We start from the raw sequence: 16,519 nt of genomic DNA, 5'->3' as shown, positions 1-16,519 counted from the left end.
AAAAAAAATAATTTTCTCAGTATTTCTTTTGCATGGGAAAGCCTGTCAAAGGCTGCTAACTGGCTTAGGGGACCGTTTGGTCCTTGAAGAGTTCTTTCAAAATAAGGGATTGATTGTCCGTTTGAGCCGGAAAGCGTACCGACTGTTTGAGTCGCGTATTTAAATTGCATTGTTTAATTTAACATAAAATTTTAAAACTGATAATTTTTAAAATTTATGGTCCAAAACAAATTAACTATTTGTGTAATTATAAATAAAAGAAAAGGTTTAAAGTTAAATTATTTCTAATTATAAAAAGATGACGTTCTTTTTTCAGATATACTCTCTCCATTCCAGAATAATTATCCAAATTATTATAAATAGTTTCTCCAAATTACGTAAGTGTAAATGTGTTTGTAAAGTCCCACAAAGTTTCTTAAGGATGAACCACCCTTCTTATTTATGATTTTCTTAAAAGATGTTTTAAAAAAAAAACTAATATAAACAAAGAAAGTACAAAAAAATATATATGTTACCTAAATTGAAATTGAAACTAAGGGAGTAGTAAAAGTTTTGTAAAGGGGAAAAAGGCACTCCACTCCACCTCCTCTTGGCTCTCTATATATAGACATCCTCTATAAGTCCCAATGCATAAGAAACCAAAACCATTTTCTCATTTACATCATCATCATCTCTCTTTCTCATTGAATCTCACACATTATAAGTAGCCAAAGTTAAGCATTCATTAATTATCACAAAATTTACTAAGAGAATTATGGGTAATGCTGATTTTGATGATCAATATTCCTATCATCATCAAAGGGTAGAAATTCCACCACCAAAGCCATTCTTGAAGACACTCAAGTCTAATGTGAAAGAAACATTATTTCCTGATGACCCCTTTAGGAAATTCAAGAATCAACCACTTTCCAAGAAATTCTCTTTGGGTTTGCAATATTTTGTGCCAATATTAGATTGGGCTCCTCGTTATACACTTAAATTATTTAAAGCTGATATTATTGCTGGAATCACAATTGCTAGTCTTGCTGTTCCTCAAGGGATTAGCTATGCTGGCTTGGCTAACTTGCCTCCTGTTATTGGACTTTGTAAGTTCCTACACTATTTATTTACCAATAACAATAATATTCCCTAGTATCGTAATTGGGGTCCGGGGAGGCTAGATTGTACGCAGACGTTACTCTGTCTCGTAGAAATAGAGAGTATTTCTAATAGACCATCTATCTTATTTACCCCTAAATTTAAATATATTACTATAATAAGGTTAGCCACCTTCCAATCAACGAAGATATACTACTCGATCTCGTCTTTAAAATATGTGTTTTAACTTATATTGATAACGTAAAAAAAATTACACTATGCTCTATAAGATAACTGAATAAATTTAGGTGACATGACAGTGTTGATTTATATTAATAATTCTCAAAATATGCACTTATAATTATGGTTATATATAACTTAACTAGTGTCATGATATCTAAGTTACAAAATGATAGTCTCTCCGTTTCATTACATGCGTCTTAATTTGACTGGATTTTGGACAAGTTAGGAGAGAGTGAGAGACGTTTGAATTTTGTAGTTTTAAACAGAAAATATGTATATATAATGCGTTAAAATTCTCTTTAAATCTTGTGATGCTAAACATATGTGACGTGCAGATTCAAGCTTTGTGCCACCAATGATATATGCCATGTTTGGAAGTTCAAAGCATTTGGCAATAGGAAATGTAGCAGTTCCATCACTTCTCATTTCTGCAATGCTTGGGAAAGTGGTTAATCCTCATGAAAATCCTAAACTTTATCTTCAGTTGGTATTTACTGCTACTTTCTTTGCTGGAGTTTTCCAAGCTTCTTTAGGCTTCTTAAGGTCAGTTACTTTGCTTACTATATCTATTTAATTAATTTGTCGTTTATCTACACACTCGGATGAATAAAATGATAATAATTATACTTGCATATTATAATAATAGTTGCACTTTAACATGTCTCACTTATTATAAATATAGTTAGCTATATATAGTACATAAGAACGGGATCAGGATATTCATTTACGAGAAAGTTTTTAAATATAGATGTTTACGTCATAAACCAAGGAATTAGCGACAAATAAAATTTCATAGCTAAATAATAGAAATTTCATGTTAATCCGATTTGGCAATGGATTATAAGAAAATCTAATTAGTTAGAAGCTATTTAGCAACAGATTAGCTGGGGGACTATCGATAATGTAAATTTTCATTCATTGTCATACGTAACACGTTGCAATTATGTTTGTACTGTACTTTAATTGTATTTTAACTAACTTAAAATCCTGGATCCAACTCTTACAATTGCCATGAGATATACATACTTACGACCTAAAGTTGCATGTACTCTTCACTTCAGATGTTGTATTTGTGTCAGATTTTTCAAAAATACACTACTATTGAAGAATCTAACATGCATTAGTTAACATTTCTGAAGAGTGCGAGCAACATAACTTACAATTAAAGTTTTCTAAATCACTTTATCAAAATAATTCTATAGATCATGGTTAATTTAAGCTTCTAGTTAAAATAAAGTAGTATCATTTTTTCTCATGATGATATCTACAGGCTAGGGTTTATAGTGGACTTTCTGTCTCACGCAACAATATTGGGGTTCATGGGTGGAGCAGCCACTGTTGTGTGCCTACAGCAATTGAAAGGAATACTTGGACTCGTACATTTCACCCATCAAACTGATATTGTCAGTGTCATGACTTCTATCTTTACCCAAATGCATCAGGTACGTAACTCCTCAATAACTTTTTTCCCGCTCGATGTCTGATACTTACTATGCGATCCAACTAATTTGGATTTGTATGGAAATGTCTCACGACTATGTTCGAGACCTTTAGTTAAAAATGAAGGAGTATTTATCGCTTTATCTGCCAGACCTCCGATTAAAATTATTGGTCTATTCTTTTTCTTTAATTTGTCATTCTTAGTTTCTAAATATGTTTTTTTTTTAACTTATAATTATTGTTTACTGCAGTGGAGATGGGAAAGTGGAGTCCTAGGTTGCTGTTTTCTCTTCTTCCTCTTGCTAACCAGATATTTTGTAAGTAAATTAATTTATAGTTGTGTTAGTAATTATATATAATTGCTAAGCAATATATTTATATACTAAAAGAAAAAATGGACTTGTTTATTTTTGTGGGCAGAGCAAAAAGATGCCGAAATTCTTCTGGATAAGTGCTATGGCGCCTCTAACATCTTTGATCTTGGGAAGTGTGCTTGTTTATTTCACCCATGCTGAAAAAAATGGAGTTCAAGTGGTAATAATAATTCTCCATATTCCAAATTAATTAATCAAAAAATTTGTAGCATCTTTGTATTTCAATACTGTTAAAATTAATTTTATCTGTGTCTTGAATCGAAAGTCCGTAAAAAATAATTTCTCTATTTTTAAGGTAGTATTAAAATTTTATATTCTATACATGTTCATAATTATAATTAATGATAAGTGAAGTAGTGACTTTCACATGTTGTACGTGTCCTTTGGATGATTATTTATGTTTTTAGTGATGTACTTGTATTATTATTTAATATAAGACAGTACATGAGGCTAATTAATCAGTGAATTAATTTTTTTGGTATTTTGTTGGATTTAATTTTGACAGATTGGGCACCTGAAAAAGGGGATAAATCCACCATCGTATTCTGAACTGGCATTTAGCTCACAGTATCTTGCAATTGCCATTAAGACTGGAGTTGTCACCAGTGTCATCGCCTTGGCTGTAAGTACTAAATTCGAGACGAATTCAAAATTTTAAACGTATAAGTTTCGAATCTAGAATAGGGCAACAACTATATTGGTGATGGATGAAGTGATTTTTAAATTAAAAAACATCAAGTTTTGGTCAAAGTTGCTTGGTTTGAGTTTGATCTAAGACCTTTTTTATTTGCATTAAATTCTCATGACCTCATTCTATCGCAAATTTGAAGATATTTGGGGCAATAAAAATAAAAAATAGACGGCAAAGGTCCTAAATTATGCATGAAGAAACTAAAACAATGAGATAGTGTAGTCGGAAAAAAAAATTATGAGTTATGAATATTAGTCCAAACATATAGTTATCTTTGTCATTTTATTTTACACAAAGTTATTGACTCGTTGACTTTTATTTCTAAACTATGTTACCGATATTTGCAATCTAATAATAAGATAGATAGATATATACGAGTAAAGTTGCACACTTGTAACTCCTATCTTTTCCGCAAAGGTACTTGAAAAACAATAGTACATGAAGTATTTATATTACTTGCAACATTCTGGTTCCATTTTATTTCTTAAAATATAACAATTTACATTATTTGGTTACCTATTTTTAACTAATTAGATTATATTAAATATTACAGGAAGGAATAGCAGTTGGAAGGAGTTTTGCCATACTTGAAAACTATGACATTGATGGAAACAAAGAAATGATTGCCTTTGGGCTAATGAACATTGTTGGTTCTTGCACCTCTTGTTACTTAACCACAGGTACTTACACTTCTTGGCCCAATCCAAACTATTCAAGAAAAATATAAGCCCAATTCAGTTCCATAATCAGGCCCATTAACAAATTTCCTTTATTCCTATATAAATTGAAAAAATTACCAAATTACACACCTTATGTTCCTATATTTTCAATTATTCCCTACCATTTGTAAAAAATTCAAAAATTCCTCTTCTGATACATACTAATGACGATGATACATCGCGATTTGATACATAAGTCTTTTTCATGATACATCGCTAGTTGATACAAACAAAACACACAATGTTTCAGTAAAACATAAGTTTTACTGCTATTTTTGTTGTGTTCATGATATGTTAGGTGTTATAAGCTGATTCATAAGTTTTATTGATATTATAATGTTTGGTTTGTATCAACAAGTGATGTATCATGAAAAGGACTTATGTATCAAATCGCGATGTATCAGCGTCATTCGTATGTATCAGAAATCTTGAAAAGAAAAAGGGAATTAGGGTAATTACCAAAAAAGTCGGGATAAATTGTAGTTGGGCTTTTTCACTATGGAATTTAAGTAATCATACTCACGGTAATCGCTTAAGCAGATGAAAGAAAAAGCCCATATCAATACATCCAATGGATAATGATTTTTTTCAATTGAAAATAAACAAGGGCATCCACTGGCCATTCGACCAAAATAATTATCAAAAAAATAGTCATTCGTTGTATAGGCTACTATAATCAGTATATATTTCATGTATAGTCAAGCTACATTCAGTTTTTTTGAGTGTATCATAACGTATATTCAGTGTATAGCTCATGTATAAGTAATCTATATTGTATAGTCAGTGCATAGTCACTGTATATTTTCTATGATTTTGGCTATTTTTTATGTAAGCAAAACATGGTTATATTTGTTGTAAACTAATTAGTTTATTGTATATATTTGAAATTGTCCCAATAAACAAACCAACCTTTCTCATTAATCTCTGGATGTGAATTACATATTCATATCCACGATAAAAGAATTAGTGTATAATGCGGCTTCTTGCTTAATCTTTCTCCTTTTTCTTTTCAGGACCATTTTCTCGAACCGCGGTGAATTTCAATGCAGGATGTAAGACAGCAGTGTCCAACATAGTAATGGCAATAGCTGTGATGATAACATTGTTGTTACTCACACCATTGTTCCATTACACACCCCTTGTTGTTCTTTCCTCCATTATAATTTCAGCCATGCTTGGCATTATTGACTACAATGCTGCTATCCACTTATGGAAAGTTGACAAATACGATTTCCTCGTATGCATTAGTTCTTATATTGGAGTCGTCTTTGGTAGCATTGAAGTTGGCCTAATAGTCGCGGTAAGTAGCTTAACATGTTATAACACATTACTTAACCATTTGTTACACAGAGTTGTCTGCAGTTACCTTTTAAGTGACCTGATTATAATGATGTTCTAAGAAATGTTTCCATTAATGGTAACTATGTTTTTTTAATGTGTGATTTAGGTGGCAATATCTTTACTAAGGATACTACTCTTTGTAGCAAGGCCTAAAACATTTGTTTTAGGTAAAATACCTAATTCAATGACCTACAGAAACACTGAACAATATTCAAAAGCAAGCAGTGTTCCAGGAGTTCTCATCATCCACATTGATGCACCAATTTATTTTGCAAATGCAAGTTATTTGAGGGAAAGGTAACAATAATGGAGAAATACCGTACACTGATCACTTTATGAATTTTATCGTATTATAACATGGTAATTACTAAACTATGGGTTCATGGAATATCTTAGAATATCAAGATGGATAGATGAAGAAGAAGAGAAGCAAAGGACATCAACAGAAATTGAGCTACAATATGTCATATTGGATATGAGTGGTAATTAATTAAGTGTTAATTCAAGATAAAGAAGTTTGTCATTATTAAATGTTAATTTGATTAAAAATAAATATTTTTTGTTCATGTTTAAGTGCTGACATTTATCCTCTAAATGCAGCTGTTGGAAACATTGATACAAGTGGAATTAGTATGCTTGAGGAAGTGAAGAGAAATGCAGATAGAAGATGCCTTAAGGTACAAACTAGAAATTTAACAAGAAACAATTGATACTACTACTTCGTCGGAAAATTATACTGTGTAGATAGATTTTCGTGTGTTTACTTCTTTATGTTTTTTAATTCCCATAGTAATAATCCTGACTCCGTTACTAATTATGGTTTACTATTCAATAATATAGGTTTTATTGGCAAATCCTGGAGGGGAAGTGATGAAAAAGTTGGACAAGTCAAATTTCATAGACACAATTGGCAAAGAATGGATTTATTTAACAATTGGTGAAGCTGTAAATGCATGCAATTATATTCTTCACACTTGCAAGTTTCAATCAAAGAGAATTGATTCTTCAGCAACTCCAGATGATAATGTATAAATGATCACTCAGATTAATGATGGCCATTAAAATAATCAAAGTGTATTAGTATTAATTAATTTATCTTTACTGCTTCACCAAGTGAAACATATTAAAAGCTTGTTTATTTACCCTAATGCAATTTTGTAAGATTTCATATATGTATTGAGTTATTGAAAGTTGCTTTAATATTCCAGTGCTCTACTATTGTACTTGTCTTCTCCAAGAAAAGTTGTACCACCTACAGGTGTGTTTGGTAAGATGAAAAATATTTTTTAGGAAACATAACCTATAGGTTACTTGGAGACAATGATATTAAAGCACTAGAGTAAACTAAAGAAAACTTTTCTACTTAAAAAAGAGTCCTGCTAGGCAAAGGGAAGTATATAACCAAAATATACCAAGATATGCAATACATCCAAGAAAGGGGAAGTTAAAAAGGGGCTGGATACATTGTAAAACAAATTCCAATGTACTTTCAGAGAGAGAGAAATCAAGTTAAGGTGTAACAACAGCAACATTGCTTCTAGCCGCGCAAATTTACAAGAGTTTCAATCTGAAAACGATTGAAAAAATGACATCTAAGAAACTCACTACCGGCATCAAACAGCCAACAACAAAGTGAAAGTAAAATGAAAATACACAAGAGGTTACGCGACACTAGGAAATTCTGATCTACTATAGGAAAACTTCAAAACATTTTGATATCTTGACAGCTAACATAACCTCACCAATATAAGAGAACTGCAGAGTTTGACAGTTTTGCCCATATTGCGCCAGTCCAATGAAAATTTAGACCTCAGTGCAAGGAAATTTAAATCGGATGAAACCAAAGATGTGATGGACCGTTCTTGCTTTTCCTCGTAGATAACAGGCCCAATTTCTCCCCAACACGAAGAGCCGACCCAAGATATGGAACTGCAATTATCTTAACTATACTTGCTTGAATACACGCGGAAGAATTTCATGTGCACCAATATCCAAAGGCACCGGATCCCTGAAAATTGAAGATGGAGTTAGTTAATCGAGGGTCATCACCTAGTTTAGGAAGAAGAAACCGATGCCTCGAATTGACTTTGCTTACTTGCGAATCATTCCTTAGAAAATTAAGCATGTATACTAATATCATATAAAATCAGCCCTAATTGCTCGACAAGCACAATTATGCAAAAAGATATTATCTGTTAATTTCTTCATGGAAAGAAGTTGCTGCCACTTATACATATTTTCCCAAGTTTTTCTTAAGCCTAGGATTATATAATTTAAAAAGTCATTATTAATAATTTGCTTCTTACACACAATAACTGCAGCAAAAGATTAAATCTCTTCAAAAGTATGAACTTCCTCAACTCATTCATGCAATTGAAATCCTCAGCCACCACGTGGTGAAAGAAATAAGGAGAAGTTCAGAAGTATGGTTCCCCGAGTTAAACAGAAATACTCACAGGCTTCACAGGTGCAAGGAAATCCAGAAATGCACATTCAGTTATATTGCTCGTTTGTTTTATCTAATTTCTCATGTGTCAAGAGTTTAGCCCATATTTGATGTACATGGCCATTAAAATCATTAACCTATTATCCTTTTTAGCATTTGATAAGCTGGTATGCTTAAGATACATATTGAAGTATGTAATCCCACAAGTGGGGTATGGGGAGGGTACGGTGTACGCAGACCTTACCCCTACCTCTTGGAGGTAGAGAGGTTGTTTCCAAAAGACCCTCGGCTTGAGTGCAACAAATCGAAGTAGTTATGAAAAAGGAAATACGGCAGTGGAGAAAACAAGTCAATTAATACGGAAAGCAGTACATGGCATCTAGAAAAAGAACAGTAACAACACTGAAGTAATGTGGTAACTGAAACACAAAAGACAACCGATGGTAACAGCTATCAAAAGCAAGAAACTACATGTACAAGACTAATACTATGACTTGCACGGTGTTTCTAGACTTCCACCAAGCTTAATACCGCCGAAAAGCAGGACAAAGCTCAACTACCTACTAACCTTCTACCTTAATTGGCCACCTCCATACCTCCTATCTAAGCAAGACACATATTGAAGCCACGTGTTTGAACATGCTATGTATTTTTTATCCATAAAAGAAATAATTGCATTTGTAATGAATTTCATTAAAATAGAATACGGTCCACATGCTTGTGGCTGTGACATCCAAAAAAAAATCTCTTTTTCTGTGTGTGTTTTGGCTAAGACAAAGGGAACCGACCTGCATAATGTTTTGCCTTTCTCAGTGGAGCTAGGGATAAACCACAACCTCCGCACTGAAGGAGATTCAAATTGGACAAAAATTCCATCATTTTGACCATGCTTCCATTTTCTTGATCCTTGACCTTTCCATACCTGTCAGATCACATCACTGAGGGTCAAACAATCATGACAGAATAGATCAATTGTTGTCTTTGATTCACACCAGACACTAGATACTAAACCATCAACGGTCAAGATCACTTTTAACCCACTCTCCCAAAGATACAAGTCAAGTTCATTCTGATTTCAACTTCCTTTGGCCTGTGTTTGTCTGAACCAAGCTAAGCGAGCTAGAAGCTAAAGTTAATCTTTTTTGGCATCATTTTCTTTGCTTTGACTGTGACTTACAATGATGCCAATAGAACAAACCAAAAATTAAATGCAAACCTACAAGGGTTGATGCTAATAGAATAAAAATGCAAATCAACAAAGGTCAGGGAGTTTGAATCCGATTAAGTTGTAGAATGGAATTATAGAACCAACATCCAGTATTCATAGAGCAAACATAAAGCAGTTGACACAATTACAGTAAAAGGGCAGCCTGATGTACAAAGCATCCCAACTTAGCAGGGTCCAGGGAAGGGCCACACCCCAAGAGGTGTGATATAGACAACCTTCCCTAATGCAAACATTAGTGGCTGCTTCTACAGCTCGCACCCGTGACCTATAGGTCACACAGAGACAACTTTACCATTGCTCTGGAGCTCCCCTTCAGTTGACACAATTACAGTCACTAGCAGATTAGTTTTTTCACCTGAAATGACTTCTAACAAACTATGATGCTTCTGATAGATACACAGGGAGATCAAATATTGGATAAACTTGAACAATATTAAGCTAATAACCTCTTGTTTTAATAACGATGGTGTCAAGACCAACTTGTACACAGCTAATAATCTAATCACCTCTTTATGCCTTTTGGTGTGAGAATATATAAGAAAAGCGCATCTTTTGTGAGAAAGAGAGAAATATTATTGTATTGTGTATCTACATTATTACATTGACACCCTATATAGACTTACATTAGACTCCTTTTCCAACAAGAACACTACATTACAATCCTTTTCCAAGTAGAATTCTACATACTATTCCTATTCTAAGTAGGATTATATATATTATTCTTGTTCCTATTCCTATTCTAACAAAGAGGTTATCTGTATTCTTAGAAGCATAGACTCTTGATTGCAGAATCCAGTATCTGTATGCAACTTTCATGTTTTATCACAAATTGAAGAAAATGAGATGAAAGAAATAAAAAACTTTAAATCTTTTTCTGTTCAATCATTCATGTTCACATAACCAGGTAATATTACCAGCCTCTTTCCTAGGAGTTGTATCTTTCTTCTTTCTTTCTTTCTTTTAATTTTTGTGGGGGGGGGGGGGGTAAGCTACCCCTTCCAAAAGAGTATCCAGGATTGAATTTACCTGTGGATAAGATATGATACTTTTTGGTGTCACTAAACAGGAAGCTTGAGCGAACGAATCTTCAGCATATTGTCGAAGAAATGCAAAACAATTGCTGTGCGTATGGGGTGACTCAAAAGCCTAGCACATGAATAAAAGTACACAATTAGATAGTATACGCTATATCCACTTGCACTTGACAATGTAACCCTATAACTCACAAATTCAATTCAGACATATAGGAGGAAGGCTGAAATCGTTGGAGAACATGCATGAGGAGAAATTTTGGAAGTAGTTTTAACACCTTATCTATATTAACAGCTGGAGCATACTTCTCCGTGTCTGTCTTCTCCTTGTTCAGAAGAAAGTAAACTCTAGGATCCACTTTTGAAGTTTCATGCCATGACTTAACAGCATTCTCTACTGTTTCAACAAGGAAAGAGAAAAACTCTTTCCAGCCATCTTCAGCTCCATATTTTTCAGACTGCAAAAGGAGAATCAAGCTTAGTACGTCTCATATGAAAACTTCCTGGAAAAACAATTGCCAGAAATTAGATTTAGGGCTATATCACACAGCTGGTGATGCAATGAGTATCTTACCTGCATGAGGAGAATAGGTTATATTTCACATTTTGCATCAATTAAAAGTACTATATGACCAAAACCTATTAAAAAGAGAACTCACAATCATAGAGAATGAGGGGGAAAAAAAACTTCACGGACGACAAATACATTAACATTTTGACCCAGATATGTCTCTAGAAATATATGCAGAACACACTGACCAGTACAGATTTCAATGCATCAAAATGTTTTGCCATGTCAACATTGGATCTCATGTTCTCCAGTTCTTCAGTTCGCTTCTTATCTTTAGCCAGCTGTGTAAGTGTCTTCATCTTCTTGGATACTTCCGAACTTTGTGGATTATATTTTGATGCAATCTGGAAAGCAGCCAAGGCCTACATCACGATAACAAATATCAAAACCAGAACATGAGAAAGCTCTCCAATAAATAGAGGAAACATTTATACATACATCATCGTAGCGTTCCATAGCCTCTAGTATGCATCCTTTCCTGAAATAACCCTACACGTGCAATTGAGTCATTTGATAAGCAGAAAAACTTTGCTCAGACAACAAGAAGTTCACACATTTTCTGGGAGCATACCTTTTCCCACTCTGGTTTCAGATTGATCGTCATTTCGGCATCAGCAAGGGCTTTGCTAAGTTTAACCAGATGCAAAAATGCTGCAGCGCGATTGCTGTACATAGTTGAAGAAAGAGAGAAGTATACAAGGAACAAGAGTCAGTTTCACAAACTCGGTATAATGATAGAATTAGAAAGAAAATTCCGAACCACAGCAAATATTCACAAAGAAAGATCCACAAAAAGCAAGTAATCCATCAAGGAGAAAGTGGTAGATAGCGTTATGATTTTCACTTAATGGTTATTACAAATCCTCCACTTGGTAGCACTTGATTATATGTCAATAGAGGCATAAGCGGCGAGAAGGGAAAAAATTACGCTCGTATAACAATTTCCAATTAGTAAGGCAAGAATACCTAGAGGGAAATAGGAAAAGTAACTGAAACACAAGAACCTAGCAGAAATCTATGAGTTGCTGGTAAGTAATCTAGCATTCTCTATATAGATTTCTAGCCTAACTAGGATTTAGGTTTTTATTCCATTAGAGCTCTTTTTGTGACAATATGATGATTGACGCTAAAAGAGAGAAGTTCCTCAATAGACCTATAATCTGTCGGAGGCAAAGAGAACTTAGCTAAGCATATAACAAAATAAAGCAAAGGATCAACATTGGTGATATAAACTAGTTGAAATTAACGGTTTAGTTTCTGTATAATTACAGCAGATCTGATGTTTACCAGGATCCCTTTTAGACTGGTTAGACTTGTATGTCGGTGTAGGAATAAATGTTTAGATTCAGAGTACTGAGTACCTCTACCATTTTGGAAATGTGTAAAGAGAACCTCTTTTTCTAGAGAACCCTAAATTGTCTTACAAGACAAATAATTTAATATTGGAACGAAATAGAAAATAGGATGGAAAAAATCATATAGGATACAAAAATCCAACCCCAATTAGTAAGACTGAGGCATAGTCGATTGATTGAGGCATAGTCGATGGAAAAAATCATATAGGATACAAAAATCCAACCCCACAGTCAATGTAGGAGATAAATTAACCGATGCCGACGGCAGAATTGAGGTTTTCGTGACTAATATAATTTTCTCGTAGGGTGATCTATTAATTATAGATGATAAATCAAATGTTTTGTCTAAATTAGGAGAAATCAAAACATATGAAAAATTGAGATTGGAGGGATGGGCAGTTGAGATACTCGGACAAATGCTTACCGAAGTAGAAAAAATCAATAGATAGTAATGCAGAAGATAAAATTTTAATTAGCCTCACAGATTTGACCAAATTTCCTCCTTCCCTCATTTTTTTCATTTATTTGTTCTTTTTCTCTGGTAAAGGGAATTTGGTTAAGGAATAGCTCTCAGTGCTTAAATGAAATTTTTTTCCAACAGAGTAGTCGGGTTTTTAGCAGCTATTGGATATAAATTTCCACTAGAAATGTAACAAGTTGGATTTTCCTCTAAATAGTATCAGATATTATGCATCTATTATCTAGCTATTCTACATTTCTATTTTCCAGGCATCATCCAAATGATTTAATTTTCAGTAATGGATGAGGATTGGTGGTGATCTGGTGGCTACATGGTGGATTTGGAAAAGGAGATACTTTGCAAACTTATATATATATATGTGTGTGTGTGTGTGTGTGTGTGTGTGTTCATTGTTTCACGCACTCAAAAGAAGTGCAACTCACACAATGTGACATGTCATAGTTTTGTGTTTAATAGACACAATTTGATAGGTGTTGAAGCCTGAAGGGTCTAATAGGAACAAGTCTTAGTTCAAGTGTCAAAAAGAAAATTCGGACTACTTTAAGGGGCCACTTATGTATTTGGATATATGTGTGTGTGTGTTACTTTTCTGATTCTCTATAAGCAATTATCAAGAGTAGGAGGATCCAAAAATTGCAGTAAAGGGAGCATTAATGAAAAGTATATTACAAACTTGAATGTTTATCAAATTAATGAATGTAGCTTACGAAACAAATAGCTGTATTTTTGCCCCAGTTGGAGGTCCAAGCCTAGAATCTTGTCCACCAAAATTGGCGTACAATCAATTAACTTGATACAAAATACACAATCAATTAATATTTTTTATGAAAAAAGAAAATAGATACAGTCAATTTATATACTGGCAACTTTGAAATAGACCCCAAAAATTTTCTAATAGTAGACTTCAAGGAGGGGAGAATCAATGTTATTAAAAAGCCATTGTTAGGCTAAGCGAGAGGCTATCCCTTCAAGGAAAAAGCAAATGCACTTATAAGAAAAGAACATGTCAAACAATGAAGCAAAGTGATCCCCAACAAGAAGCAGTCGGTTCTTTATATCTCAATTCTGGGGAAATGGATCAATATCTGCATTACTGAATATTGGATACTAATTAGTTAGGTTAATTACATATTGATTGATACAGTAGTGAGTTTATATATAGTTGATACTTTTTGTCTTCCATAAATTGTCCACTTCATTTCAAGAAGTTTGCGCTTTTACTTATCACTTTTTGCTTCAAGCCCCCATGGATCTTGTCACTTTGCGCTTTTTGCTTTTAAAGACACTTGGCAAAGTGAAGATGCATGCCTCACAATTTAAATGTGTTTTCTGAAATCTGAAACATCTTAATAGTAAAAAAAAATATACTAATATGGCTAACAACTAAGTCATTTCTGCAAGTTTAGTGGTTTTCTAGGTTCTCAATTGAAGGAAAGCCAACACATAACTAACCACAAATTCCAATCATTTCTTTACACGTAAAAGTCCTTTTCTGTCAAATGTACGCTTTACTTTAACAATAACTCTGTCTAGACCACTAAGATGCATTTAATTTTCAAATAATTAGTAGGTCGTCCCCTTACTTCTTGAAGATAATTAACTGCATTTTGAACATAACTTAGAAGTCCATTAATAATTCTATTGTAGAAATACAGTCAAACAAGAAAGGCATATTAGTAGAAAAAGAACAACTACAGGCAATGGCACTCCAACAAGCTCGGCAGTGAGAGGAAGTAGGATGAAAAGGGTATGAAATGGGTTGCTTGTAGCGATTGTGATTGCTTATTTGGTTCGGATTACCAGTCTGACCAAATAATAAGATAAAAGGAAGAGTTCCCGCCTATGGCTACATGCCCATTAAGAGCTTACATGGAGTCAAGCTAACTTCATAGACAGAGAGGAACTTTCCTAAAAATCCTAATAGCAATTAACCGCATTGGAAACAAGGAATCACGCTCTGAAAGGAGCAAAAGAATGAGTGGCCAACCACAAAATCCACAAGCAAGCTGAAAACTCTAATCCACAAAATATATAAACCAACAAGTGCAGGATAGACACAATTGAAATAAAGCCAACCACAAGTGATAACATCAATTTTGAGCAGCCAACACAATACATACAAGTGATATGACAACTTTTCTACATAAATGAACAAACCCCACAAGCCAAGATTACAACTTTGACAGAAAAAATTGCATCTTGATGGTGAATAATGAACCTGTAAAGAGTGGCATTTGATGGGTCTTTCTTGATTGCTTGTGTGTACAAAGCTGCCGCTTTAAGATAGTTTCCAGCTTTGAAGAATTCATTTCCCTGATCTTTCAGTGTTGTCTCTGATTTTGCCTCCGATTCTCCCATCTTCTCTATCACAAATCTTACAGCAATTTGCTTCTTTGCTATGGAGGTTTTTGAGTTTACTAGGGTTTTCTGAGATCTTTGTTGCGTTTCTACTTCGACATGTTTGTTCTAAACTATGCTCTCTTAATTTTGCCACATTTCCAATTTTGGGCCCCACTCAAGAATTGCCTCATTTTTTTGTTGTCGATTTTTACAAATTTCCTTAACTATTTTTAACCTTGTTAAAGAAAAATAAATGAAAAAGAAAGAAGGAAATCCAAAGTGTTTTTTTCCTTTTTTAAAAAAAAAAATATATATTATATAAACATACTATGAGCCCGTTTGGATTGGAAGCTCCTTTTTAGCTTTTGGACGTGTTTGTCTAATGCTGACTTTAAGTTATAAAGTTCTTAAAATCAGTCAAAAATGAAAAGTTAGGATTCCTAACTTTTTTTTTCCAAAGTGCTTAAAGTCATTTTCTTTGACCATGGAAATTACTTGTATATCCCTTCTATTATAACTAAATTCTCAAACTACCTTTTTTTATTTTTTAACCCTAAAATTCACATCATAAGCACTTTTATCTAAACACTCAACTGCTTATTTATAAAAATAACTTTCAGCACTTCAAAGTTCTAAAAGCACTTCATACATAAAAGTTACTTTTTTTAAGCCCATCCAAACGGGCTCTATGTATCCATACAAAAAGTAGTGCTAATAGAAGCACTAAAATAGATGTCATAATAGTTTTTCGGAAAGTTTACAAATTATTATTCAAACTATCCGAAGTTATCTTAGAAAAAGAAGTTTGAAATTTTTTTAAATATATACAATAAAATAATAAGTTTACAATAAATATAATTATATTTTATTTACATAAAAAATAGTCAAAAATCATAAAAAATATACAGTAACTATACAATATAACTTTCAAAAGTCATAGAAAATATACAGTGATTATACAATATAGCTTTCAAAAGTCATAGAAAGTATGCATTGACTATACAATATAGATTATGTATACATGAGTTATACACTGAATATACATTATGATATATTCTATACATGAAATATACATTGAATATACATATCCTTCGTTAGCTAGGTCATTCGTCACCGGATTCTCCTCCTCCTCCTCCTCTTATGCTTTTCCTTCTTTTTTCTTATTCTTCTTCTACTTCTTAA

The 16,519-nt window shown here is 33.2% G+C and overlaps 2 protein-coding genes across 2 annotated transcripts; one reads left to right on the top strand and one right to left on the bottom strand.

The window, feature by feature from the left end:
• Positions 1 to 587: 587 nt before the first annotated feature.
• Positions 588 to 7,092, top strand: LOC129881830 (sulfate transporter 3.1-like). Its single transcript, XM_055955938.1, has 12 exons — positions 588 to 1,085; positions 1,656 to 1,863; positions 2,591 to 2,762; positions 3,012 to 3,077; positions 3,181 to 3,294; positions 3,640 to 3,756; positions 4,379 to 4,505; positions 5,558 to 5,844; positions 5,992 to 6,182; positions 6,282 to 6,367; positions 6,486 to 6,562; positions 6,726 to 7,092. Exons 1-12 carry the CDS (start codon positions 755 to 757, stop codon positions 6,915 to 6,917), a joined length of 1,968 nt encoding a protein of 655 aa, XP_055811913.1. The 5' UTR covers positions 588 to 754; the 3' UTR covers positions 6,918 to 7,092.
• Positions 7,093 to 7,325: 233 nt separating this feature from the next.
• LOC129883035 (uncharacterized) lies at positions 7,326 to 15,479 on the bottom strand. The gene is made up of 8 exons (XM_055957580.1): positions 15,216 to 15,479; positions 11,733 to 11,826; positions 11,600 to 11,650; positions 11,350 to 11,523; positions 10,869 to 11,048; positions 10,586 to 10,705; positions 9,120 to 9,253; positions 7,326 to 7,893 (listed from the first exon to the last, which is right to left on the bottom strand). Exons 1-8 carry the CDS (start codon positions 15,353 to 15,355, stop codon positions 7,830 to 7,832), a joined length of 957 nt encoding a protein of 318 aa, XP_055813555.1. The 5' UTR covers positions 15,356 to 15,479; the 3' UTR covers positions 7,326 to 7,829.
• Positions 15,480 to 16,519: the final 1,040 nt, after the last annotated feature.

The sequence above is a fragment of the Solanum dulcamara genome, chromosome 3 (genome assembly GCF_947179165.1).
Source record: "Solanum dulcamara chromosome 3, daSolDulc1.2, whole genome shotgun sequence".
Lineage (NCBI taxonomy): Eukaryota > Viridiplantae > Streptophyta > Magnoliopsida > Solanales > Solanaceae > Solanum > Solanum dulcamara.
This window is presented reverse-complemented; position numbering and strand designations above follow the sequence as displayed.